Source organism: Telopea speciosissima, chromosome 8 (genome assembly GCF_018873765.1).
Source record: "Telopea speciosissima isolate NSW1024214 ecotype Mountain lineage chromosome 8, Tspe_v1, whole genome shotgun sequence".
Classification (NCBI taxonomy): domain Eukaryota; kingdom Viridiplantae; phylum Streptophyta; class Magnoliopsida; order Proteales; family Proteaceae; genus Telopea; species Telopea speciosissima.
Window position 1 is genome coordinate 15,700,946 of NC_057923.1, and position 26,243 is coordinate 15,727,188.

Genomic DNA, 26,243 nt, shown 5'->3' on the forward strand with positions numbered 1-26,243 from the left:
AGAACTTCCTTTCCTCCTTGATACTGACAAACACAACATTTTCCCCTTTCAATCTTTCATCTTCCGCTTCTCATCTGAAAAAGCGACTCTCTTGGTCGAACAAGAGAAGTAGGGTTTTTTTCTTTTTTGCCTTCGATTTCTTGCTGGCCGACCAAGGGGAATTCATTACAACTCTTTTCATGTTTAGAAGCACTGCTACTAGTTTCGATCGTAAAGGAGAAGTGGGCTTCTGTTGATTCCTGGGTTTTGGATCGTCGTTCGAACTCCGGAAGGTCTCTTCGAATTTTTTTTATTTGTATTGCTATGGCGTGCTCTCTGAAGAATGGTTTCTCCGTCGCTGGCTCGAATCAAATTGAGTTGAAAAGAAATGGGGTTTTAGGGTTTTGTCCCACTACGGTCTCTTTGCAGTTCACAGAGTCGATACCCTCAGATCTCCCCGTTTTGAAGAGCGAATTTAAAGGAACCCAAGTTATCGTTTCAGATCACAGGGCTTTGAGCGATTTTAGTCTCAGAAGCTCTTCAACGTTCTCTGTCAATGTATGTGCTACTTCAGTTCTCTCTGGTTGTGGAGTAATTTCAAATTTGTTTCTCTTTTAGTACTAAAGCTTAAAATTCTTTTTTTTTTTTTCGTTTTCTAATTTCAGGCACAGGCATCAGTCTGCGTGAGCCGAGCTATGAGATGGTGGGAGAAAACCCCCAAACCCAACATGTTAGAGATTAAATCTGCGCAAGAACTCGCTGATACGCTATCAAATGCCGGAGATAGGCTTGTTATACTCGACTTTTACTCCCCAGGTTGTGGAGGTTGCAAAGCCTTGCATCCCAAGGTAATTGCTCAAACTGAAGCCATCAGAAAGTTCTAATCTTGCTCCAAAATTAAAACTTGGATTTCTCAATGAGATTTGTTCGTGTTGTTCCATTTGCTTCAGGTTTGTCAGCTCGCTGAATCGAACCCAAATGCACTGTTTCTTAAAGTCAATTATGAAGAGCTCAAAACGATGTGTTACAGTCTCAACATCCATGTACTCCCCTTCTTCCGATTTTACAGAGGAGCAGAGGGTCGTCTCTGTAGCTTCAGCTGCACCAACGCAACTGTAAGACAACATCTCCTTTTAATTAAGTTGTTTTGGTTCATGGATTTATTAAATTTCAGCAATCTAATATCTAATTCTTCTCCCCCTTTTTTGTCTTCTCAGATCAAGAAATTCAAGGATGCATTGGCAAAGCATGGGACTGATGGGTGTAGTGTTGGGCCAGCTAAAGGTCTGGATGAGTCTGAGCTATTGAAGTTAGCTTCAAATGGCCTGATTTCGACTGGTTTGCCTTTGAGATCCACAGGCAAAGAAACAATAGAGGATTTGCTGCTAAAGAATAGCACTTCAGTTAATAAGGAGGAAATCATTAAAGAAGAAAATGCAGCATTGATGGTGGCCTGAAGTGAAGAGGTCCTCCACTTTTAATTGCCCTTTTTCTTCTTGGGGTTTTTGTTGGAAATGTATATGAATTAGGAATATTATTGGGTTTCAATTAGTGGGCTTTAGGTTTTTTGGGATTAAGTCCACCGGGTCAATTGTAATGGCTTTATTGTGATCTGATTAAAGAGGATAAAGCAGATCTATCCTTTTCTCTCTTTTTTTTTTGTGTGGAGGGGGTGAGGTGTGGAGGGTGGGTAATTGGGCAGGTAATGCTTGTCACCTTCATTACTGTTTTGGTAGGAAAATGTGGTGATGATGATATCACAAAATCTTGTTGTAATCTGTATTATTGCAAGGCCTTTGAATTGGATTTCATGTGCATTTCTTCCTTAATAAAGGAATGAAAATGTGAATTTTGGAAACTTATTGTGACTTTCATACTTTTCTCTTATACTGTCATTTTGATTGGAAGATGAAATGAAGTATTGCAAGACCTTGCTTCCTTCTTTTTTTCTAGGTAAAGAAAAATCATATGAAATTAACTGAAGAGAAAGGAGAAGACATTATTAGATACAAAAGTGATTTAATGTCCCACAAAATAGTAAATACTTTCCATGGCCACTGATAAATGTCCTGTGCTATCTATTGTGTCAACTCCTCGGAATCAGTCCAGATGTTGATACAACGTCATCCATTGAATCTAGTTGTTAAAGAACTTGGAGCAACCCTCTTGCTTCGGCTTCTTGCACTTGCCCTGTGTAACCAAAATCCATACTAGCAGTAGAGAAACAGAATCAAAGTGACTTTACAGTCTTTCTGCAACTCCAATACTAAAGATATTAAAGTGAAATGTTAAATTGAAGCAAAGAGTTCTTTTTATGCATCTTTTTCAGTGCTAACCTATTACAAAGTTGACATGAAATATTTACTTCAATCATGGAAAATCTATAAGGTATTTTGAGAGCTTTTAATAAGAAAATCGATTTAAGACCAAAATCGACAAACCAACCAATTATTAATTGACCTCAATTGGCTTTGAGAACTGATTACATAATCGTGCAGTTTCATGAGCCTCACTTTGAGTTGGGAGATCGCACAATAATGTCTAGAGTACCGGTACACATGTAAGCACATACATAGAATGTATGTCAATGCAAAAGGTGGGAGTTGATTGAATTAGACTCTAAAAATTGTGTGGCTCATCTAGATCATGTCTCTCTATCAAATGGTTGAAATGGACAAATCATTTGTCCATGTGGCATATTAAATAGTTTTTTTATATTTAGAAAAATAACAAACCATTGTTACAATAATAAATTACCTATTCCCAAAAAAAAAAAAAAAAAAAAAATTAAAAGGCCTAAAATATAAATTGACAAATACATGAAATTAAAATCTGATTTCAAACATGGTTTTGGTCATCGTCATTGATGGGAGGTTCTTTGGAGACGTGGTCGCATAGCAGTATTATTTGGACCTCAGCGATGAACAGCAACAATGGGTGGTGGGTGAGGTGGACCATGAGTTGAGTCAGGGTTTTTCTCAAAGAAGATGAGGTTATTTAGTAGTCAATCACATTTTTTTAACCTTTTACATTAATTAGAGGGAAAATCTTGTTATAACTTAAGTTGATGGCAGGAAAAAAATAAAATCATTATTTTTTTGCCTTTTTAGTATCATTCTTTCTAGAAGGATAAATTCCTGGCATTTCACATGTATACTCAAATAACATGCAAAAATGATGGCAAGTCACTTTCAAATCATTTTGGGAATATGATGGGATGCAATCAAAAGAAGATTAGAACAACTCAGTTTACTGCTTTGGTTACAACAAGATGCATCCTTTTTTTTATTTTAAGATAAGGCCAAAGATTTCATATACGACCGTGCAAGCAGCATGCACGGTCGTGTCCCCTCTCATAAAAAATAGGAAAAGTCATAAACCCCCCACCCATATTTAATGCCTTGAAACTCCCACCCTCTCACATGCAACACGTTTACACAACCGTGTATGAAAACTTCCCCTTAAGATAAATAACAAGATGCATTCTTTACTGAAATGTACATTTTTTTAAGGGAAAATTACATGATTAGCTACTTTTGGATTTTCATTTACAAAACTGTCCACCCTATATTTGAGTTAACAAAAATAGACAAAAACAAGTTTAGTTTTACAAAACTAGACAAAACAATGACTCTCCTTCCTTCCTCGACAGTTCTCCTCTAAAAAAATCTCTTTTTTTTTCCTCTATTACTTGGGGTAGCAGAGAATGGCGGTGGCTGGGGCAAGGGTAGAGTTGCAGGGAACAGAGGATGCCTGGGGGAGAAGGCAATGATAGGGATAAAAATGTCTAAAAAAGTAAATGTGAGAGAGAGAGACACTATTTTGTCCAGTTTTGTAAACCTTAACTTGTTTTTGTCTATTTTTGTTAACTCAAACATAGGGTGGACAGTTTTGTAGATGAAAACCCAAAAGTAGCTAATCATGTAATTTTCCCTTTTCTTCATCATATAATACGTATAGGATGTTTTAAACATGTTCATATGAATAGTCATAAAATTGGTGGTGTACTTTTCTAATCTACAATAGAAGTTTAAAAGAAAATTAAACGCATTTTTACTAACTATGGTCCAGTCTACCGACACATAAAGATCCTCAAAAAGACATGGGCCATGGTCCTTTTATTTTTTGGGTGGGGGGAGGAAGAGAAAGAAAGAGACAGATATTTCAATACATCAACTGTTCAAGTGGGTGAGGGGTAGGGTTTAAGGGTTTTGCTTATATTATAATAAACATATTAAAAAAATAGAAAAATACTTGCAAATAGAATAGCACCGTCTCATTGTGCCACGTGAAATGATGATATTGTATTCTTGACCATTGATAGCTCGTACATGTCTTAGATGAATCACTTATCAAATTTCATAGTTTAATTAAATCAAATACCCGCTCGTATATATTTCAACAAAATAAATATTTTTTCGTATATAGTTCATCAAAACAAATATCCTCTCATTTAAGTTTCCTTTTTCATGTATTTGTTCATCCTGGGAATGCCCAGGTTTTCTCTTGTAATATTTTTCATATAATTCAATTAATTTTTATCTTAGCAAAAAAAAATTTCCTCTCACAGATATATATATATATATATATACTATTCCATAGTCTTGATTTTAAAATTTCTAATTTTTTATGTGATAAATTGATTTTGTTACCTATCGTGTGATGTAAAATATATGGGGATTAAACAAATAAATGAGGTAGAGATCTAACAATTCGACTCTTCTACTTCCGCCTACACCTACTGTAGTATGCATCCCACACACAAGTAAGGCGGAATGTACCGCCTTACCCCTGCCCGAACACCTTGCCCGAACAAAGGTAAGGCGGTACTTTCCGCCACACTTGTGTGTCGGGAACCGAGATCTAATCTATTTTCTAATCAGGTTTTTTGTTACCCACTATGACTCGATCTCCATGTGGTGGGTGCCAATAGGGTTTGTGTATAAGTATATCGACGTGGCTTCGAATCACCGGACAATATGATTATAAATAATGTGTGAGGAGCTCATATAATTGTGAGTTCCTTTCTTGTTTAATCTTGTAAATTTATTATTAACTCTATTAAATGGTACACCTAAAATGACCCTTTGTTTACTAACATGAAGCATGTTGCTTTTTATGTTGAAGACAAAAGTTTAAGCCCAAGACATGAATCATGTTGCTTATACTAATAATGTGTTAAGCTTAAGAATCTAAATCGAATCTTGCGGACTAGCTGCCACATGTGTTATTTCTAGAACTAGCTTGATTGTCACAATGTTAGGATCATTTGTTTGATGGGGAGGATGGGGTGAGAATGCTGCAATAGGGTTGGGTTGGGCCGGGTTTTATAAAATCCTAGCCCAACCCTGAGTCTTCTTAGCTGGGTCCAGGCCCGACCCAACCCTAACTCAAGACCTGAAAAATCCAACCCTGACCAGCCCTTAGGGTCAGGCTGGGCTGATCCTGATTGGCCCTGATCATAGGGAGGGGGAAGGGAGATGCATGGGCTGGACTGGGTCGAGGAGAAAATTACCAATTTTACTTAAAATAATACTATAATAAAATATTATATCACTTATTGTCTTCATATATAATATATAATATAACAAAATGTGGGTGACATTTAAAGTTTATAACATATATACTATATCAATAAATATTTTATAGTATAACTTAAAACAGGGTTGGACTGGGCCAGGCTCAACTTGAAGCCTCAACCCTGACCTGACCCAACCCTGACTCTCAGGATTAAAAATTTCCAGTCTTGACCCGTCCTCAGGGCCAAGATATCTCAACCCAGGCCTTGTTCGAGCTCAGGGCGGGCCAGGGCCGACAGGGCCAAACTTGCACCCCTACTTTGGATCTCACAATGTAGTGGGTTGGGGAACAAGAGTTGGATTTTCAAGTATCACGCAAGCAGACAAAGCATTTAATGTTAATCCTCGAACTTTTGTAAATTCACTAGCCCTGGTTAAGCAAATAAGGTTAGGGTGGTATTTTGAAGTGTCACATCAATACTTTCCTACCCCACCTAAATCCTCGTCAAACAAACGGAGCGTAATTAGTGATAAATAACCCTTCTCGTCATGATATCGCACACAAGAGAGAGAGAGAGAGAGAGAGAGAGAGAGAACATATTTGGTAAGTGAAGGGACGGAGAATCAGTTTTGAAGAGAATTTAAAAAAAAAATTTGCAATCATCATTGTGTAATTTATCTAAAACTCTATTGTATTAAGAAGAGAAAATTACTTGAACACTCCCTAAACTATTGCCCGTTTTCTTACTATCTCCAATTTTTCAAATAATTACTTGACACCCCCTGAAACTTGACAGTGTTAGTTTGCTATTAGTGGTTGAATGGAAAAACCTATTTTACCCTTGCCACATATTCAATAGAAAATAGTGAAATTGATAGATTTACCCCCTTCTCCACCTCCTCCTCCTCCTCCTCCTCCTTCTTCATGCAACCCCACTGCCCCTACCCTGTACTGCATTGCTTCTGCAACATGACTGTTTAAACAATTACTTGACACCCTAATCGATTTCAGAAAAAATCCTCTTTTCTTAAACAAATTTCAAATCAAAATAACCCAAAATCCTTAATCGATTTTCATATTCAAACCCTTAATCGATTTTTTTTTCTTCTTTGTTAAGAGCCTCTTCTCTTCTTCCCACGGTTAGCTTAATGGTTTTTGAAACAGCTTAATCGATTTTTTACTACAAACCCACCCCCCCCCCCACCGCGCCCCCCCCGAAAAAAAAAATTATTGTCCTGCTTTTAAGAGAAAATGTAGTTGGGATGGGCTTTACATCAAAGATATCCCTCAAATGCGGCAAATTGAACCTCTTTCCAAATTCCATTTGATAATGTTCTTTCCAATCCGGATCACTAAAATCAATCCCTGGGTTCACAACAGAAGCTCTAACAGTCCTAAATAAGCAACGACTCCTTTTCATAAAAGCAACATGACCTACTTGAAAGAAAATGGTAAAATACAGGAGGTGTTCAAGTAATTATTTCAAAAAACGGGGATAGTAAGAAAACGGGCAATAATTTAGTGGGTGTCCAGGTAATTTTCTCTATCAAGAAATTATAGTTTTTAGGATATACATTTTATTTTAACTTTCAAATAAAAAGGATGATTGTAAAGAAAAGTAAAATTTAGGGGAAAATGATGAAATACTGGTGGAAGAACACATTTTCTCACATTCACTCCCTCTCCGCTTACATTCTCTACTCTTCCCTCATTGACCATGTGGACTCGCTGTATATGAATCATGATTAGACATTCCCTTCAATGCCCTCATTGGTTTAGCGTGGGAGATGCCAATATATACAGGCAGGATGTATATCCCTCCCACAAAATTTAATAGCCAAAGTTAGAAGATTTGGAGTTAATTATATAATCAAGTGAGGCAATGATTTCAAAAGTTTACACTTTAGTATTAATTGCACTTCCCTTCTCTTTATTGAGCCAAATTGAGATTAAAAAATAACTTATTTTTCTTAATACTCACAATCATCCGAAAAAAAAATAATTTATAAAACAAAAACAAAGGATGATATCATAGATCTAAGATGCCATGAAGTTCCATGAACTCCCAATACAACAACTCCATTGTATAAATGTACAACATGCTATATTGAATTCAACGTTTAAGTATACATGTAAATTATGGGATGGTTTTCTCCAAGGCTGGATCGGGATCCTCTCCAATGAGGAGATCACCCAATGAGGCATTCAACAGTTGGGCTGGCTGGCACATATCGCCCAATTTTCAAAAGTTTCCACTTTAGCATCCAATGGCTCATTTGGCACTCATTGGGCACGCTCCTCATTGGAGAGTATCTAGATCCGAGATTGCTTTATGGAAATATTAATTTTCTTAAAAGCAAAAGCAAATTTTAGCGATCAAAAAGGACGAATTTACTTTACAAATGTTGAAAGTTGAAACAAAAAAAGCCTCAGTGAGCACCCTCAAAGAGGAGTCTCCTACTGGGTTGCCCAGATCTTGTAGTTCCTACGGGGTGGAGACAATGGGGTCAGTCCATAGATTTTCCTTCCTTTTGCCACATTTCGTTCAAAAAGTTGAAGGGAGATAGTGCATCAAGTTGCTCGTAAGGGCCAACTTTATCCTCTTCCCCAAGGATCCCAGATGAGGGAACCCTAGGAGCGTCGTTGACTCCAACTACCGTCCATGTACAATCGATACTAGATCTAACCAACTTCCCATCCTACTTCCTCTACGTTCTTGGCAGCCCATCTTTGTCTTAATAGAGTCTTTGAGTGGTATGTTTCGGTCCTCTTCCCCATTACTTAGAAAAAGTGAGTCACCGGTTCACATAGAAGATACTATCATTACCACTTGGACAATTAGACATCCAACCCGTAATTGCAACGACCCAATTGCAAGAGCGGCGCTCTACCAGCTGAGCTATATCGCCCCCGAGCCAAGTGGAGCATGCATGAAGGAGTCAGATGCTTCTTCTATTTTTTTTTCCTAGTGCAGCTGCGCCATCCTGGACTTGAACCAGAGATCTCACCCACGAAGTAAATCACCGCACCTATGATCCAACCAATTTTTAGAGAAGCTATGATCCAACCAATTGTTAGCGGGCCTTGGTGCAACGGTAAAGGTTGCTCCATTGTGACCAAGTGGTCGCGAGTTCAAGTCTAGAAACAGCCTTTGTGAAAATAGGGGTAAGGCTACATACATTATGACCCTCCCCAAACCCCGCAATGGCGGGAGCCTTGTGCACTGGGTATGCCCTATGAAATAGCATAAACATTACTTATAAACCTCAAACCTGATATGAAATAGCATAAACATTACTTATAAATCTCTGAATCCGAGTCTACATTTGAAAACAGCATCACCCATTCTATATACCCTCTGAGGTGGGTTCTTGGCTCTTGAAGCTCAAAGGCACCAGAAAACTTGGAGGATAACCCATGTTCATGTGGTTTTAACCATCATTATGTCATAATCATCAACAGTGGTACAGCACTTCCATTAGCAACAGTGAATGGTATCAAGTCTTCAATATGACCTGAAAGTTGGTTCTATACATACAGCTGAAAACATTCTGCAGGGGTACACCAGTTTGTTTCTGTAACAAATGTGAGCGAGACGACTGAAGGAGAGGCAGATAAAGGAGAAGCTTCGGGCTCAGAACAATAGAGCTTTTGGGTTTGGGTTCCGAAAGAACTGGAGACCATGGGTGGTGGCTTCCATTTGAGTTTAGAGAGTGGGGGTGCGGATGACGTAAGGGTTTTGTACAATGTTTGCTGGGAAGACAATGAGAGATAGAAAGAGAGAAGGAGAGATGCAGTAAAAGAGTGCATTTAAAGAATGGGCTGATGAGGCACCTGTCAAGAGATTCATTACAATATGTATTCTACTCCTGCATAAATAGCATAGTTAGTTGAGAAGAAAAGGAACATTGTTATTCGTCCAAAGAACAGTACAATGCCTATTGGTGTGTATCTAAAAGTATTAACCCCATGATTTCAAAGGTAATACTGAACCAAAACTAATACATATCCTATTTTGAATCATCTGGCAGTGGGGTGAACAAAGTGTTCAAGTGTAATCAGCGATAATTACCTGCTGATTTGAGTGCATTCCAAACAACAATTCCTTGAAACTCAGCTTTCCAGCCTGATCATACAAAATTTAAGGGCAGTTAGCTGCAAAGTAGAAGTTTGAGAAATCAAACTTGGTTGCAAAGTAACAGCTTGAGAAATCAAACATGGAATATTAGAACTTGAGTGGCAAGCAACCCATTTGGAGCTAGATTGTGTGACACATATATAAATCCCTCGGGTTGAGGTCGATGCTGCTTTAGAGAATAAGGGCGAGGAAAAGTCAGCAGTTGAATAATCTGTCTGAACAACCTGAAGAAATTTAGGGTAAAAAGCTCCTCAACATCCCTATGCAGCAGCTATTAAACAAAAGCAAATCGATTTCCAGCAATGGCCGACCACTACATAAGCCAGTGGCGGAGAAAGCTCGAAGAGCTTCCCTTCATTCGTTGCTAAGCCAAGGTCCCAGGTCTCTGAGTCAGCCCACGCTTTTTCGAAGACCCCGACAACATTGTATGACCCCCCCCCCGGGGAATAAATCTGCCAACTTTAGGAGTCAGTTGGAGGATCCCGTGGTATGTGAACTGATTGAATAATCTGCAAGAATTGTTGAACTTCCTCTATAGCAGGTTCCAGAGCTGGAAGCAGTAAAGGGAGGTTCCAGATGGTTGACAATTACTGCATGTGTTATATAACAGGGAGAGAGAGGAGTAATCCGACTTTGCACCATTCCAAGGCTGCCTTTAGGTAGGGGCTAATCAATTACTCTCCTATGCCTGCCTGAGGTATCGATGGGATATGAAGCAGAACTGGACGGAGGGGATGGACCTGCCAATCCTGGAAATGAAAAGGGCTTGGGGAGAGATGCTACGCTTGAGTAACCGGAAATGGTTGGTGAAGAAGAATAGATAGCTTGCAAACATAGGAATTGATAAACGAATTCTTTCACTTACACGTTCAAATGCATGTGTGGGCAATTGTTAAGTGGCTGTGAGAGAAAATGTATATAACAAATTAAATGCATTCCAATTATTTGAACCATTTCTTTTAGATTTCAATTAAATAATAGTGGATTTGATTTGCAAAATGTGTAAATTAACATATTTATGTTGATATTATTAATCATACATGATATCAATTCAAGCATGTAATAAATTAAGATTAACAAAAGAGAGAACACTCATTAGATCAACAATATAATTAACGGGAAACACTCATTAGTCATAGCTATTTGTTTCGTAAATGAAATAACATATCAATAACTGTTGCAAAAGGATAAAAAAAAAAGTCCCTTACCTGTAAGAAGAGCACCTCATGTGGTTAAATTTGAAAAATACCAAGTAACACTACATGCTTATTGCTCTTGGCATGGAAAAGGGAAAGATAACTTGGTTCCCTACCTTAGATGAACTCCTGATTTGATCAAAAAAAAGAAGAAAAAGATGAACTCCTGAAAATACATATGATATTTGTGAGGCACATATACAACATAAAGGTAAATACTAATAAAAATAAAATGTATAATAATTAAAAGAATAAATTAAATAAAATAAGGTTACAATAATACATAAAGACCTAAGGATAAAATTGTAAATTGTAATAGAAACGTTTTCATAAATTTTTCTATAATAAAATGTGATAAAGCCAAAATTTGGAGTTGATTCCAGTTGGGGGGGCTTGCTGCAATTGGCACATGCCCGCAATGCTTGACCAGATCTGATGAGAGAAATGGCAAGAGAAGAACTAGTGGTCCAGAGTTTCATAGGGGCTTAGTGGACATTAAACCTATCAGGTGGCAGAGGGTCTTAGAAGACTCTCAAAATTACATTAAATCTAAATCCTTATTTATTACATAATTTGAAAGGTAGGAATTGTGAAAATTATGACACTTTAATCAGCAATTTAGCCATATAATAACATAAAATAGAGATTTGGACATTTAAAGTTTTAACATGCTAAACTCAGATAAAATATAGGTAAAACAAACTACCTAACCATTAAGGGAAGATAATGGTTTGAAATTCGTATCTCTTGTTAACTACAACCAATCAGAGCTGCTTGAAATGAATAAGGCAGCCCTTGCAAGTCCCTTGTTTCGTTCCCTTCTAAATTCCCAAGCAGATTAACTAAAAGGAAGCCATCACTGTCACTTCAATTACTTTAAAACAAAAAATAAGGGATAGTTACAGTCCAATCCACGAGAACTCTCAAGGGGGGGAAATAAAAAGAAGTGCGGTCGAATTTTTGAGTGCTAATAAAATTGTGAAAGCTAACCCTTCTGCATTTGTCTGAAGTAAATTATAATAGTAAAAATAATAAGTTAGTTGGTTATCTTAGAACTAAGAAGCAATTCACCAACCATACTAAGGTTCAATTTTCCTCATTTGTCCAATTTCCAAGGAAACAACATAGAATAATGAAATAAAAAGGCCTTATAATACGTCAGAGAAACATATAAACTACAATAAGTAGAGAAAGCAAAATCTTGCTATTCTCGAACAAAACAAAGAGAAAAGCATGCAAAGGCTCTTGGGAAATTTTTTATAGCAAATAGATAATAGTCATGATAACATGATTATATGAATAATTTTTCTACACAAAAAAATATATATTAAATGAATAATTCTATAATCCTGGTACTGCAAAGAAAATTAACTCCTATTTTTGTAGCTCCTTTCTCTGTAGAAGTTACCTTAATGACAAGGCTGAGAATTATGGGTGATAAAGCTTACATGGCACATGACTGTAGCTGTTCGTCCCCTCCTATCTTCTTCTTTGGATGGTAGGCCAAAGTAAGCTGTGGAAGATAATAGAAAAAAACAGTACTCATATTAGTGTTTTGCTTGGCTGTTGAAACATGTTAATAGTTCACTTTGTAAAGGAAAAGACAATTAATAGAAAATGGAGGTGTGGGGAGGAGAGACCAAAATTCGAAAAGAGTACTCGAAGGATTGAGCATGCAGTACAGAGGGGGAGATACTCCGTGCTTTCTGTGATAAGAGATTTAGAAAACATAATAGGGAATGGGCTCCTTAACACAATCAAATTACTTTCCTCATCTCCTGTTGGTTTGTAGGAATGATTCTAATAAGTCTCGCTTTAGGAGATGCAGTTACAGAAATGAGAACTATTTTATAACTGCAGAGAGTGAGATGGTAATAAGTATTGCTCCAGTTGGCTGCTTCTCTCTGGGCTGACCCATGTGTGATGATCGGGATTTCTTCAAATCCCCACCTCTAAAATATCCTTAATCTGGAAAGGTATAGGGTGAATTGCACTATTATGGACAGAATCAGATGTATGCTCTCACTTGCTAAATTGCTGAGATCATTTTGGGGTGAGGCTATGCGCACCGCATGTTATTTGATCAATTTATCTCCTTCCTTTGAAGTCCTTTTTTCTCCAGTGGCTACCTGGCCCTATGCTCTGAATGAAGAAATCAAGGACTACGTCAAAGAAGTACAGAAAAGTGGATTTGTTTAGATGACCCTTCTCTGTATTTCTTTGTATATATAAATAACTATTTTGTATTTCTTCATACAGATGTTTTAATACGAGTTGTGCATTTAAAAATAAATTTCCTACGAAGTGGAGAGATTTTATGGGAGTCATATATGACAGAAAGAAGGGGGGGGGGGGGGGAAGGGGAAGGAACTCGTGCTTCTGTGGTAATAGAAGATTCCTCAGAGAGAGATAGGAAAGAGAACAGCAGAATGAAGAGGAGGAGAAGAGAGAAAGTGTAGGCAGGAAGGTAAATCTGATGTTTACAGTTTTTAGCACTAAGAAAAATACTCCAAAATAAAAAAATAGAAAAAGATTAGGAAAGAGATTAGTGGAGATTAGGATAGAGATAATTGTGTGTATGTGTGTGGGTGAGAGACAGAGAGAGTATAGACTACAGGTCATATAAGATGAAAAAGAAGATGAAGAGAAGGAGGAGAAAAAAAAATTTTGAAGAAGTAGCAGCTGAACTTGAAGAAGATGACTATTGATCTCTTCTCCATACTGTTATTAGTAACTTTAAACCCTAAACTGGAGTTGTCCAAGAAGAAAAGATGTTGTCAACCGCAATGAAGACCCAAATTATTGCAAAATTCCTCAGTAAGCTTTTATTTTGGAAAGAACTTCTTCTACACAGGCATGTCAAGATGCTATCTCTTGACAGGCAGGGACCGAATCGTCCAATTAAATCATATGGATCTCCTCCTTCAACCCCTCTCCACAACTCTCTGTTGCCTGGTGATAAGATACACACGGTTACACAGGATAAATCCTAACACCTGTGTTTATCCAGTCTATAACAAACTCTTGATTACCAAGTTATCTCTTAAACTATAACCGTGTACAGCTAGCCTTTATCTCATTCTCTTCTTATCTTCTTATCATGTAAACTATTTCATTGTAACTGGGCTCTTGCCTAATTTATCATTATAAATACAACATCACTCTCACTGTATCAAACACGGTGAATACCACTTCAATTCAATATCTTTCATGGTATCCAACCCAGGTTACGATCCTTTGAAACTCAGTTTTTTTTTTTTTTCTCTCCACATCTTCCTCATGGCTAGCACTTCTTCTCCTCCCTTCCCCATCACCCACCTATCCAACCTGGTTGCTGTGAAGTTGGATGGAACGAACTACCTACTTTGGCGTGAACAGCTTGAGTCTATATTCATCAGCTGTGATCTTATGGGTCACGTTGATGGTACTGTTGTTGCGCGATCGATGACTATTGCTGCAACTGATGATCTCCCTTCTTCTCCTAATCCAGCATAGCAGACCTGGCGGAAGACTGATCATTTCGTTCGCGCATGCATTAATGCCACTCTTCATCAGTCTCTTTCTTCACATATTCTCGGTCTCAAAACTACTAAAGACGTCTGGGATGCTCTTGCCTCCTTATTTCAACAGCAGTCTTTGGCGAGGCGCACCTATTTACGTAGTGAATTGCAGACAATAACCAGGGGATCCTCCTCAATTACTGAATACTTGAACACAATCAAGTCCATAGCTGATTCACTTGCGGCCATTGATGATCGTGTTTCAGATTCTGACCTTGTTGGACACACTTTAAATGGCCTCGGCTCTGAGTACAGTCCATTCGTAATCACCATTGAGAACATCACTCCAGTCGTCTCCTTTGCTGACTTGCGTGCGAAGCTGCTCGTCCATGAGCAACGTCTCCGCCGTGGCTATGGCAACCCCACCTCTCCCCTACCTGACCCAAATTCCCAGGTTGCTCTTTTCAACAACACCCGCAAGCCTAAAACCTGGACTCCTTCACAATATTACCAAACACCACTTCTACCCACGCCCTCTGGTTCACCTTCCACTACCCCGGCCTATACCAAACCTTCACAAACACGCCCTTCCACCAATAGCCCGGCATCTTCACTCAAATGTCAGATCTGTGCCAAACACGGCCATGCTGCAAGCAAGTGTTTTTATCGATATGCTGCTAGTAGGAACAGTAATAATACTACTGCCCCACCTCCCTATGCTGGTTTTCATACTCAATCATCTGCATCTGCATCACCACATCTGGACGGTCAATGGATTGCTGATACTGGAGCCACATCACACATGACCTTTGACCCCTCACTGCTTCAACAGTCCTCTGTTTATAATGGGTCAGAGGAGGTTTCTGTTGGAGATGGAATGGGTATTCCGATTACTGGTACTGGTACTACTACACTCTCTACTTCTGCCAAAGTATTTAATCTTCCTGATGTTTTAATCGTTCCCAGTATTGCAAAGAATTTGGTTTCCATTTCTAAGCTTACCCGTGACAATTTTTGTTCTGTTGAATTTTTTCCCTCTGGTTTTTCTATCAAGGATCTTTGCACAGGTCAGATACTGTTGACAGGTCCACTCACGGGTGACTTGTATAGCTTTCCATCATCCAAGGCATCTTCCGCTGCATTCTTGAGCACCCGTGTACCTGCTTCTACATGGCACCAACGTCTAGGGCATACCTCTGTTTCAGTTCTTCGTCAACTTCGTCGCTCTCATAAGTTATCTTTTCCTAGCTTCAAGGAATTAGAGACCATTTGTCACTCTTGTCAACAAAGAAAGCATCATAGGCTACCATTTTCTCGTTCAATAACTCCTTGCACTACTCCTTTTAAAGTGATTCATTGTGATATCCGGGGACCTTCCCCAACATTGTCCGTTTCTGGTTTTAAGTACTATATTATTTTTATTGATGAGTTCACTCGTTACACCTGGTTATATCCCTTACATGTTAAATCTGATGCTCTAGCATGTTTTAGACATTTTAAATCTTTGGCAGAAAATATTTTCTCACAGCGTGTGCAGTACTTTCAAAGTGATGGGGCTCTTGAACTTACATAAGGACCTTTTAAAGAATTCCTTTGACCGCTCTGGCATTGTTTCTCGCATCTCCTACCCACACACTCAACAGCAAAATGGGCTGGCCGAGCGGAAACATCATCACATTACTAAAATGGGGCTGTCCATGATGTTTCAAGCCCACTTACCACAAAAGTATTGGCTGGAGGCATTCAATACTGTTGTGTACATCATCAACCGGTTGCCAACACCTGTTCTACACAATCGATCTCCACATGAGATATTATATGGGTGCAAACCGGCTTATGATTTTATACGGGTTTTTGGTTGTCGCTGCTTCCCATATCTTGGACCATATAGGGCTAACAAGCTCTCACCAAAGTCCCTACCATGCATTTTTATTGGGTACAGTCCATCTCACAAAGGCTATAGATGCTTGCATCGATCAAGTGGTAAGGTTTACATATCAGGACATGTTATATTTGATGAGCAGTGTTTTCCCTATGAGAATGATGGTACGGTTACCCAGCTACCCCAGCCCAATACTTCCACTGTGACTCTCCCATTACCTCTCTCACCACCCATAATACCATCCCTCATTACACCACCCACCTCTCCTGTACCTGCTCTTTCCCCTACTACAACCTCACCATCGATACCAACACCATCACCTCCCATCTCATCGTCTTCACCATCACCACCCCCTCCGCTTCCCCCTCTACTGCCTCCTCCACTATCTCCTCCACCACCACCCCCTCCATACCCGCCTCCACCACCACCAACCCACTCCCACCCTATGGTTACCCGCTCCCAAACAGGTAACCGGCGCCCTAAACATCCTCTATCCTTATTCACCACTCGTCATCCATTACCTCAGGCCTATACAACCATCACTGCCATTTCTCTTTTAGAACCTACCACTTATCGACAAGCAAGCCGCCATCCACATTGGGTCAATGCCATGGCTGATGAATACAAGGCTCGTATATCCAACAATACATGGACGTTAGTACCTCCAAATCCAAGCATGAACATTGTAGGCTGCAAATGGGTTTACCGCATAAAAACTAAAAGCGATGGCTCTATCCAACAATATAAGGCTAGACTTGTTGCACAGGGTTTTAATCAACAACCAGGGATTGATTTTACTGACACTTTCAGCCCTGTTGTTAAGCCCGCGACAGTAAGAATGGTTCTCACAATTGCCATCTCTAGGTCTTGGCCCATCTGACAACTAGATGTCAAAAATGCATTCTTGGTCTTGGCCCATCCGACAACTAGATGTCAAAAATGCATTCTTGCATGGAACATTAACGAAAGAGGTGTTTATGAAGCAACCCCCTGGTTATGAAGATTCCCAAAATCCACAGCATGTGTGCCGCCTAAACAAGGCTATTTATGGGCTTCGACAGGCCCCACGGTCTTGGTTCAATCGTTTTAGTTCTCATCTTCTACAAATCGGCTTTACCCAGAGTGTAGCTGATGCATCAATGTTCACATATAAGTCCACCAAAGGCACCTTGATTTTACTACTGTACGTGGATGATATCAGTCTCACTGGCAATAATGGTCCTCTTCTACGTGATTTTATCACCAACCTTGGCCGTGAATTCGCCATGACTGATTTGGGAGATCTTCATTATTTCTTGGGTATTGAGGTCAAGAAAAATAATGCCCAGCTCTATCTTACATAAACCAAGTACGCCCTAAATATTCTGGACCGAACAGGGATGACTGGTTGCAAGCCTTGTTCTACCCCAATGGCGTGTGGCTCAAAGTTATCTTCCACTTCGAGTGCATCTTTACCTGATCCTCATGAGTATCATCAGTTAGTTGGGGCCCTACAATATCTGACCATGACTCACCCTGACATTTCTTATGCAGTTAATCAGGTCTGTCAGCACATGCATGCTCCAACCTTCGATCACCTACAAGCAGCCAAGCGTATTTTACACTATATAAAAGGTACAATTGGAGCTGGGATTACCCTACAGTCAGGCCCATTAAACTTGATTATGGCTTACTCGGATGCAGATTGGGCCGGGTGTCCTGACACACGGCGGTCCACTACTGGATTTTGCACCTTTCTTGGCCCAAATCTTATATCTTGGGGTTCCAAGAAACAACCAACCGTGTCTCGCTCCAGTTCGGAGGCTGAATACAAGGCGCTGGCAATAACAGTTTCCGAAATGCAGTGGTCTCTTACTTATTGGCTGATCTGGCGATCCCAATCGCCCGCCCGATGGTCATTTCATGTGACAATATCTCGGCCACATATATGGTTGCTGATCCAGTACTTCATGCTTGCACTAAGCACATTGAAGTGGATTATCATTTTGTTCGTGACTTAGTGATCAACAAGAAGCTTCGTGTTGACTTTGTTCGATCCCATGAACAGATCGCGGATATGTTCACCAAGGCCCTTCCTCATTCACAGTTCAGCTATCATAGGAACAACCTGATGTGGCTACCCGACATCAGTTTGAGGGGGGAAGATAAGATACACACGGTTGCACAAGATAAATCCTAACACCTGTGTTTATCTAGTCTATAACAAACTCTTGATTACCAAGTTATCTCTTAAACTATAACCGTGTACAGCTAGCCTTTATCTCATTCTCTTCTTATCTTCTTATCTTCTTATCATGTAAACTATTTCATTGTAACTGGGCTCTTGCCTAATTTATCATTATAAATACAACATCACTCTCACCGTATCAAACACGGTGAATACCACTTCAATTCAATATCTTTCACCTGGCCTTGACTTCTTCCTCTTCTTTTATTTAATCTCAACCGCAGTCACCATTCTTCAGTGACCTCTCTCTATCTGCTGCCGCTTCCTCTCACAAAATTTCCAGAAAAACTCTATGAAACCTGAAACCATAAACTCCATGAAATTTAAAACCTGAAACCCATGCTGGTGAGGTGGGGGAGGAGAGAGAGAGAGAAATTGCCAGAGAATAGAAAGTTGCAAAGAGATTGTCAGAGTACGGAGAGAGTGTGATCAAAGGACAATTATCTGATATAATTGGATAGATGTGAAATTCCAATCAAGAGATACAGTTTTGGATATGCCTGTTTAAAAAAACTTTCATCTTTGATTTATTTATCTAAGATATATTGTCTATAAACGAAACTTGGTGAAGTTTCCAGCAGCTGAAGTCAATCTATGGCTTTGAGGTTATTCATTCTTAGTTTGTGGGTTCAGACCAAGCAAGTGTATTCATGTTATTTTAAACTTTCAAACCTACTTCTAAGAGAAAGATTGATACACTAAGTGAAGCTTTCGGGAACACAAATCTTTGTACTGTATTTGTCATACTGAAATCTGTATATGAGTTGGTCATAACCAAAGGTCTTTATTACTATTGGTTTTAAGCAAGACTAAAGGATTTGGCTACCTTTGCTTTAAACTGGTTAGTTGCAGGTATTCATTATGCAAATTTTTGAATATGGGATTTGGGTGTGAGAGATAACCTACCAGTTAGCGCCCTGTTCATCCAAAGATTTCTTAGGTAAGCATAACATATTGTTCTCTTCAGGTTAGTCTCACTCCCAATTCCTTAATCACAATTCTCTTTTTTTTTTTCAATTCCCTTAAATTTATGAGAAAAGATGAAACCATGGCTTAATCTTCAGATTGAACACAAACCCAAGAAAACAGGAGCCAGAAAAAATGATGAAAATTAAGAGGAAATTCTCATTACATTGCAAAGAATGTCTCTTCGGAGAAATCCAATAAAAAGCAGGGAATCAGCACTTGAGTCATAAATATCTCCGACAAGGGTAAATATCTGACCATCATGGGACAATCATCAAAAACATAAATAATAAAATAAAATGGACAGTGACACGACCAACAGTCCACAAACCTGTTAGGTTGTGAGCCTTTTTGCAGGATCTGTACAGAGGATTCAAGTGATAAAGTCTTCCAAACAAGCAGATATACAATCCCGAGGATCTGATAGTAGCCATCGAAAGCCTCAATTTCTTTTCTGAGATAAACTAATCGTTTTTCATAAAGAGGTAAAGAAAATAGTTGCAAAAAGGAAGTCTAATTAAAATACAATCAAACCTGCAACTCTTGAAATTGAATAGGAGAGGAAAGAAACCTTTCCACAAAAAGTTGATGGTATTATGGATCAATACTTGGAAAATTGAATTTGATTGTAAAACTGTGAGAAAAAAAACAAAGATAGTCAAGTAATGTATATCAAATTGTTAGAAGAAACCCACATTATAGAATAATAAAGGGAAAAAAATGAAACAAAAACTCAGATCAATTTGGGGAGAGGGGGTGGTAATAAAGCAAGAAGGGTTGAAAGAAAAAAAAACACCTGTCATGATCTCTATGATGCTTCTTACAATTTTTCCAGCCACAGCTCCTGTAGGGGTCAGATCTGAGGGAAAGAGGGTTGCATCAGAAGACAAATGGAAGGAAGATGAAGGGCCCAATGATGGAAGATCTGGAGGAGAAAAGGGAAGGTGTGAAAGGAATACAAACTGCTGAGGGTCATGATAGACATTGAAAGAGCTGGACAAGAAAGAAAAAGGAGAGATTAAGACAGTCCTAGAGAATAAATATGGGGGGTTGCCTGCTAAGCTGAATCACAACTGTTGGGTAAGAAACCCACATGCCAAGTGAGGTAAGAGTTCTATTGGAATATGTACTCCGGAATACCGTGGGGGTATTCTGGTCTTTTTGGGGTAGTTTTATTCTTCTTATGTTATTAAGTGTAAGTAGGCTATGTGGGTTTTAGTCCCACATCGCCTAGTTTAGTCTCTTTGTAATTTCCCCTCTATTATAAATAGAGGGGCTTACCTATCAATTAAATAACTCAAGCATTACAATCAATTCTTCTTCCATCTTCTCTTCTCTCTCAAGTTACTGGTTACAAGTCCTAGGTTTTCTACATGGTATCATAGCTAGGCAAAAAAAGAGCTGGACAAGAAAGAAAAAGGAGAGATTAAGACAGTCCTGGAGAATAAATATGGGGGGTTGCCTGCTAAGCTGAATCACAACTGTTGGGTAAGAAACCCACATGCCAAGTGAGGTAAGAGTTCTGTTGGAATATGTACTCCGGAATACCGTGGGGGTATTCTGGTCTTTTTGGGGTAGTTTTATTCTTCTTATGTTATTAAGTGTAAGTAGGCTATGTGGGTTTTAGTCCCACATGCTGCCTCTGTTTGAGAGACATGGTCTCGCTACCTCTAATTTGCTTCTATACCTCGCTGCTATTACTTTTTGTTGATCGAACCAAGTTTTTTTCTGATTTGATCAAAGAACTTTTGCTGATCGATCTACAGTCAATCATGCTCTCCTTTTTGGACTTTTGATGATTTTTTTCTGCTTGATGGTGTTTCGTTGAGTTTAGAGGTTGAAGACAATATTTCCGTCTCTGATTATCGCCTCCCTTTTTCGAATTTGGTTTCTGGCTGGTTCATGCTGGAGTCGATTAATGTTGGAGCTTTTCTGTTATTGAAACCCTTTTTGTTTGATGTTGGATGCTTCATCGGTTCTTCAATTATTGTTGTTGCTGCTCTTTGGTTTTGGCCTGAGATCCTAATTGAGGGCAATACCCCACATAGGCGATCCTAATCCAAGGGTTTCATCACCCTTGCAAAATTCTGGTTATTTACGGAACTGCCATTAATTTAATACATTCCCCTATTTGACTACCCAATTGACCCTTGAAAATTCTGATTTATTACCAGTTTGCCCTTTAGCTTGGTTTGTATTTAAAAAATGGATTTCCACCAAATTACAGCCATGCCATCCTTTTTTTCCAACACCGTTCCCTTTCAATAATTCTAATTCCCTTCATATCCCATACCTTTGGCATATACCCATAACCCCTTTGGAAGTTCATGGTATTTTCTAATTTGTCATTTCTTCCTTTTCCATTACCCTTAGCTCCTCTTGGAAAATTCTGGAATATTATGTTTTTGCCCTATCTCTTACATCATCTCTGTTATGTCCACGTGTACTACACGTGAGGGGGGGATTATGTACAGTACACCTACAGACATTGTAGAAGCAGAACTTGCAAGAACACTTGATGCAAAACATAGAAGATCAGAGTTTTCACCATTGCCAATGGGTATCTCCTTCGTTATTGGGTTGAGTTTGCCGTAAGGGGGAGATTGAAGTATTGAAGAGTATTGAAGATATTTGGTTGTTGCCTATTTGAGGACTTTCAGTTGGGTTGATACAGTACAGTTTTTTTTCCGCTGCCTAATTCAGTTTGTTTTCGCTGCTTACTGCTCTAGTTATTTCACTTCAAGATTCTATGTCACTATGACAATCTGAGATTCATCACTGGATAGCTTTTGAAGATCGTTAACAGCTGCCTTTTTGGAAGACATTCCAGTCCCGGTTTGTTGATCATGTCTGTCCAAGTTTTGAAGATCTATATTTTCAAGTTCTTAAAGGTTTATTTGGGAGCTGCATTCATATGCCAAGCTGGATTCTGCTGCAACTTAGTTTTTTCCCATTTTGTTCAAGTTGGACATTAGTACCTTGTATACGCCAACTTGAGGGGGAGTGTTAGCATTATTAGGAATTCTTTTTTTTTAGTTCAAGCTGGATCTTGTTTCTTTACTTATTTGTATAATTCAGCTTGAAGGGGAGTGTTAGAATATGTACTCCGGAATACCGTGGGGGTATTCTGATCTTTTTGGGGTAGTTTTATTCTTCTTATGTTATTAAGTGTAAGTAGGCTATGTGGGTTTTAGTCCCACATCGCTTAGTTTAGTCTCTTTGTAATTTCCCCTCTATTATAAATAGGGGGGCTTACTTATCAATTAAATAACTCAAGCATTACACTCAATTCTTCTTCCATCTTCTCTTCTCTCTTAAGTTACTGGTTACAAGTCTTAGGTTTTCTACAAGTTCCAACAAGTTTAGAATATAATTAAGGCAAAGTACAAGCCAAACAACATTAGGAGTAGAATCAACCAAAGGTAGTCCCCAAAAGGAAGGTCATTGGAAAGCAATAAACACTCATGGAAATAAAGAAAATATTTAGCTTACATCAACAAATGTAGACAATAATACTTCTGTGCAGAGTGTGCTGGGGAGCCCAATCGATTCTCCCTTTAGAAGACCAATATCTTTCGAATGGACGGACATAACAAAAGGTCCTGATCAATTCTTAGAAGCAATATGCCTATTTTGCACCCAAACTCCAGTGGAAATCAAGCATCTGTCATCTGGCATCAACTCCAAATATTTACAATGCTGGCATTGCGCTAACCTATTCTAGCATTTGGATCTTTCTTCCCAGTAAAACCACTCTGTGAAAGAAGATTTGACAGAAAACCACCGCTTTCACTACTGTTATTATCATTGGAATTTCTTAGATTGCTAATTAGGGACCAATGGATCTCAAAATCTGGAACATATCCATTTCGTTGCATCTTATGTAAAAGTTATGATGCTTGTTTGGATGGTTTTCCTAACAATAGTTATTGATCACAGACTGGTGCATTTTCCGAGTTTGAGTTTGAGCCAACTGAAGCATAGAATCCAATAGCATTTCGGCGTGAGCAGCTTTACCATCTGCATAAAGTGCATTAACAAGTGCATCCCATGTATCTAAACATGGCTCAAGTTTCCTATCCAACGTCTCAGCATGGAAATCAAGAGCTTGGTTGAAAGCTTAGTATGGACTAAGACTCTAATGACAAAATCATAACTGGATGGTCTTGGAATGTTTTCTTTCTTCAGCATTATATTCATAAGATCAACTGCCCCTGTTTAGTCTTCCATAATAACAAAATCTTTTAATCAGCAAGTCATAGCAGATTCTGTTGGAAGCTAGACTTTTCTGCTTCTAGAAGCCTACCATGAGAAAGAAGACCCACTGCAATTGCATTTTGGACAACTGAACTGTGCGCCCAGCACCTTGACTCCAACACCGTACACATCTCTAAGGCTTTATCAAGCTCCCCTTCACTACAAAGGTGCCTGATTATACTTCCAAATCTGCTATTAATTGAGTTTTAGATCCTTACCAATCATAGACTTCAAAGCTGCCTCAGATCTTGAGACATCTTTACAAAGCTATAAGATACGTCATCAAGTAGCAAGCCCTTTCATGTATTTCATGCAAGTGTTGTCACAAGCATACCGTTTCCTGATTGGAAAAGATAGTGCATGAGAATGTTATAAACTAGAAGGAAGGGTGAACTGTTTACTCTAAGCATAAGCTCTTTCATCCTCAATGCAGGGAGCAACCCCTCCCCCCCTCTGTACACTTGCGGCACATCAAATTATGGTAACTTGAAATTGAGAGGCTAATTTTCTTTCTTGTGATGCAAGCTGTGAACTCCAATGCTCCTCTCAAGTTGTTAATTTCACAATGCCCTATTATAAGTTTCAGAATCTGGTTTCCCCCCCCCCCCCCCCCGCCAACATCTCTTTGAATTGGAGGATTGCCCCAAGTTCATAAATGCCTTGGAAAGAGGATCCTCCGTTGGAGATAGTTCAATCAACTTGTAGTTGACCATCTGCCCAATAAGTAATAATCGGCTTTGCAATACCCAGCTAAAAGAACTCTGTAAGCTGATGCTTTTGGTGTAATCTCTCTCTCAAGCATTTCATCAAGAATGTCCATAGCATGGTTCCACATACCCTCCTTAAATAACCCACTGAAAATGGCGTTATAGGAAAGTAGTCTCGGGCCTCTTGACGAAAGCTCTGATAGATAAACTAAGGCATATTTTAGCTTTCCTTCTCTGCAACTCCAGCTGACTAAGATCCCAAAAGTTATTTCAACAAGACTGAATCCTATATAATTGAAGTCCTGCACAAACAAGTATGTTTTTTCTGCACCAAAATTCCTACAAAGAGAATATACAGTTTTATTGCAGATGGGAGTATCTGGCATGAACTTCCTTTCACTCAAGAAACTCAACAAGTCCTCAAAATCATTCTTTACACAAAACCCTTTACCAATATCATTTACAACGACACGACTAGGCTCCACACCTATAGCAATTGCCTTCTTAACAAGATTTCGGACTTCTTGAATTTTTCCATCCTTACAAAGTAATCTAACAAGAAGCACAAAGTAGTTTCTTCTACACTACACAGTTCAAACCTGGACTCTAACATGTCCACGTAAACTCACAATGCTAGCTCAGTCTTGTTCATTCGGACCAAATTATTGAGCAGAACCCGATAACATGATGAGGACAGCATTTACCTTGAGTCCTCATTTCATTGAATATCGCAATTGACTTCCCTAAATCCAAGGCCTTAGCATACTCTTGAGCCATTCCGCTGATAATTTCAGGATTGAACAACAGAAGTTCTCCAGTATTCGAAGCAAAAAATGGGCCTCTCTAAGCAACCCTATTTGGATAAGCATGGAGGCCATGATCGGGATTGGGGAATTCCTACTCTGGTTGGAGGCCAAAACAATTCCCACAAAAGGTAATGTATCGGTTAGCTTGAGAACAAGGTGTCGCACGGAAGTCCCACCATAAGTCCCACAGGGGGCAATTACTATCACTATCCTACACTTAGCCTATATTTATTAAAACTATCCTACCTTAAACTTCTGCTTTTCTGATACTCCCCTGCTTTTTTACTTTTACATCTTGTTCTACGCTCATATTTTTAAATACCCAAATTACCCTTTCTTTTCACCTAATAACCTGCTAATCAATTTAACCCCCCATTATTCTTCTATTTTTTTTACTAGTTTTGTTATTAAAATAGTAACAAAAATAGTAAAAAATGATAGCATCCACCCACTTCTTCTCTCTTCTGTTTTTTACTCCATTCATTTTTTTTTCTTCAATTTTTCTATTTAATTTAAGTTTTTATTCAACATTTCAACCTCATCGTTCTTCTTTGAAGAGATCGACCTGATCCTCACCGTGATCCAGTTCTTCTCCTTCATCTCCGTTACAGGTACGCTCCCTTCTTTGAAACCGATCTATCTTTCATGGACTCTCAACCGAAATCACCAAGAAGGCAGAGAGAATCCGATGATTGATTTTGTATCGTTCTATCCCATGGCTGCGAGGTTGAGGAGAAATGAAGATGGTCGTGTAGAGATCAATTGTAATGGAGAGGGAGGGTTGCCTTCTGCTTCAACGAATATGAAGAGAGAGAAGAAGAGTGACACTCAAGAATCGCGCTGTAGGTTAATAAAAAAAATAAAAAACACGAAAAGGTAAATTGAATAAAAAGAGGAAGAGAGAGAAGAAGTGGGGTGCTTTGAAGAGAGTCGATCTGTTCCATGGTTTTAATGCACGGTATCGGAACGGGTATTGGTAAGGGTGTCAATTGAGATGGTTCCCGGTATTTGGGACGGGACGGTACCAGTACCGGTACCAAAAGTGCCAATCCCAGTACCGTCCTA

The 26,243-nt window shown here is 39.0% G+C and overlaps 1 protein-coding gene and 1 pseudogene across 1 annotated transcript; one reads left to right on the top strand and one right to left on the bottom strand.

Annotated features, from left to right (window-relative positions):
- Positions 1 to 41: 41 nt before the first annotated feature.
- On the top strand, positions 42 to 8,562 carry LOC122671409 (thioredoxin-like 1-2, chloroplastic). Its single transcript, XM_043868603.1, has 6 exons — positions 42 to 537; positions 645 to 827; positions 930 to 1,094; positions 1,197 to 1,437; positions 5,107 to 5,112; positions 8,551 to 8,562. Exons 1-4 carry the CDS (start codon positions 304 to 306, stop codon positions 1,434 to 1,436), a joined length of 822 nt encoding a protein of 273 aa, XP_043724538.1. The 5' UTR covers positions 42 to 303; the 3' UTR covers position 1,437; positions 5,107 to 5,112; positions 8,551 to 8,562.
- Positions 8,563 to 22,962: 14,400 nt separating this feature from the next.
- On the bottom strand, positions 22,963 to 25,250 carry LOC122672070 (annotated as a pseudogene).
- Positions 25,251 to 26,243: the final 993 nt, after the last annotated feature.

Excerpts from the sequence above, each read along its gene's own strand:
- LOC122671409 (XM_043868603.1), top strand. The coding sequence starts at position 304 with ATGGCGTGCTCTCTGAAGAATGGTTTCTCCGTCGCTGGCTCGAATCAA. Across the intron at positions 828-929 it reads GCAAAGCCTTGCATCCCAAG|GTTTGTCAGCTCGCTGAATC; the intron begins GTAATTGCTCAA and ends CATTTGCTTCAG. Across the intron at positions 1,095-1,196 it reads TCAGCTGCACCAACGCAACT|ATCAAGAAATTCAAGGATGC; the intron begins GTAAGACAACAT and ends TTGTCTTCTCAG.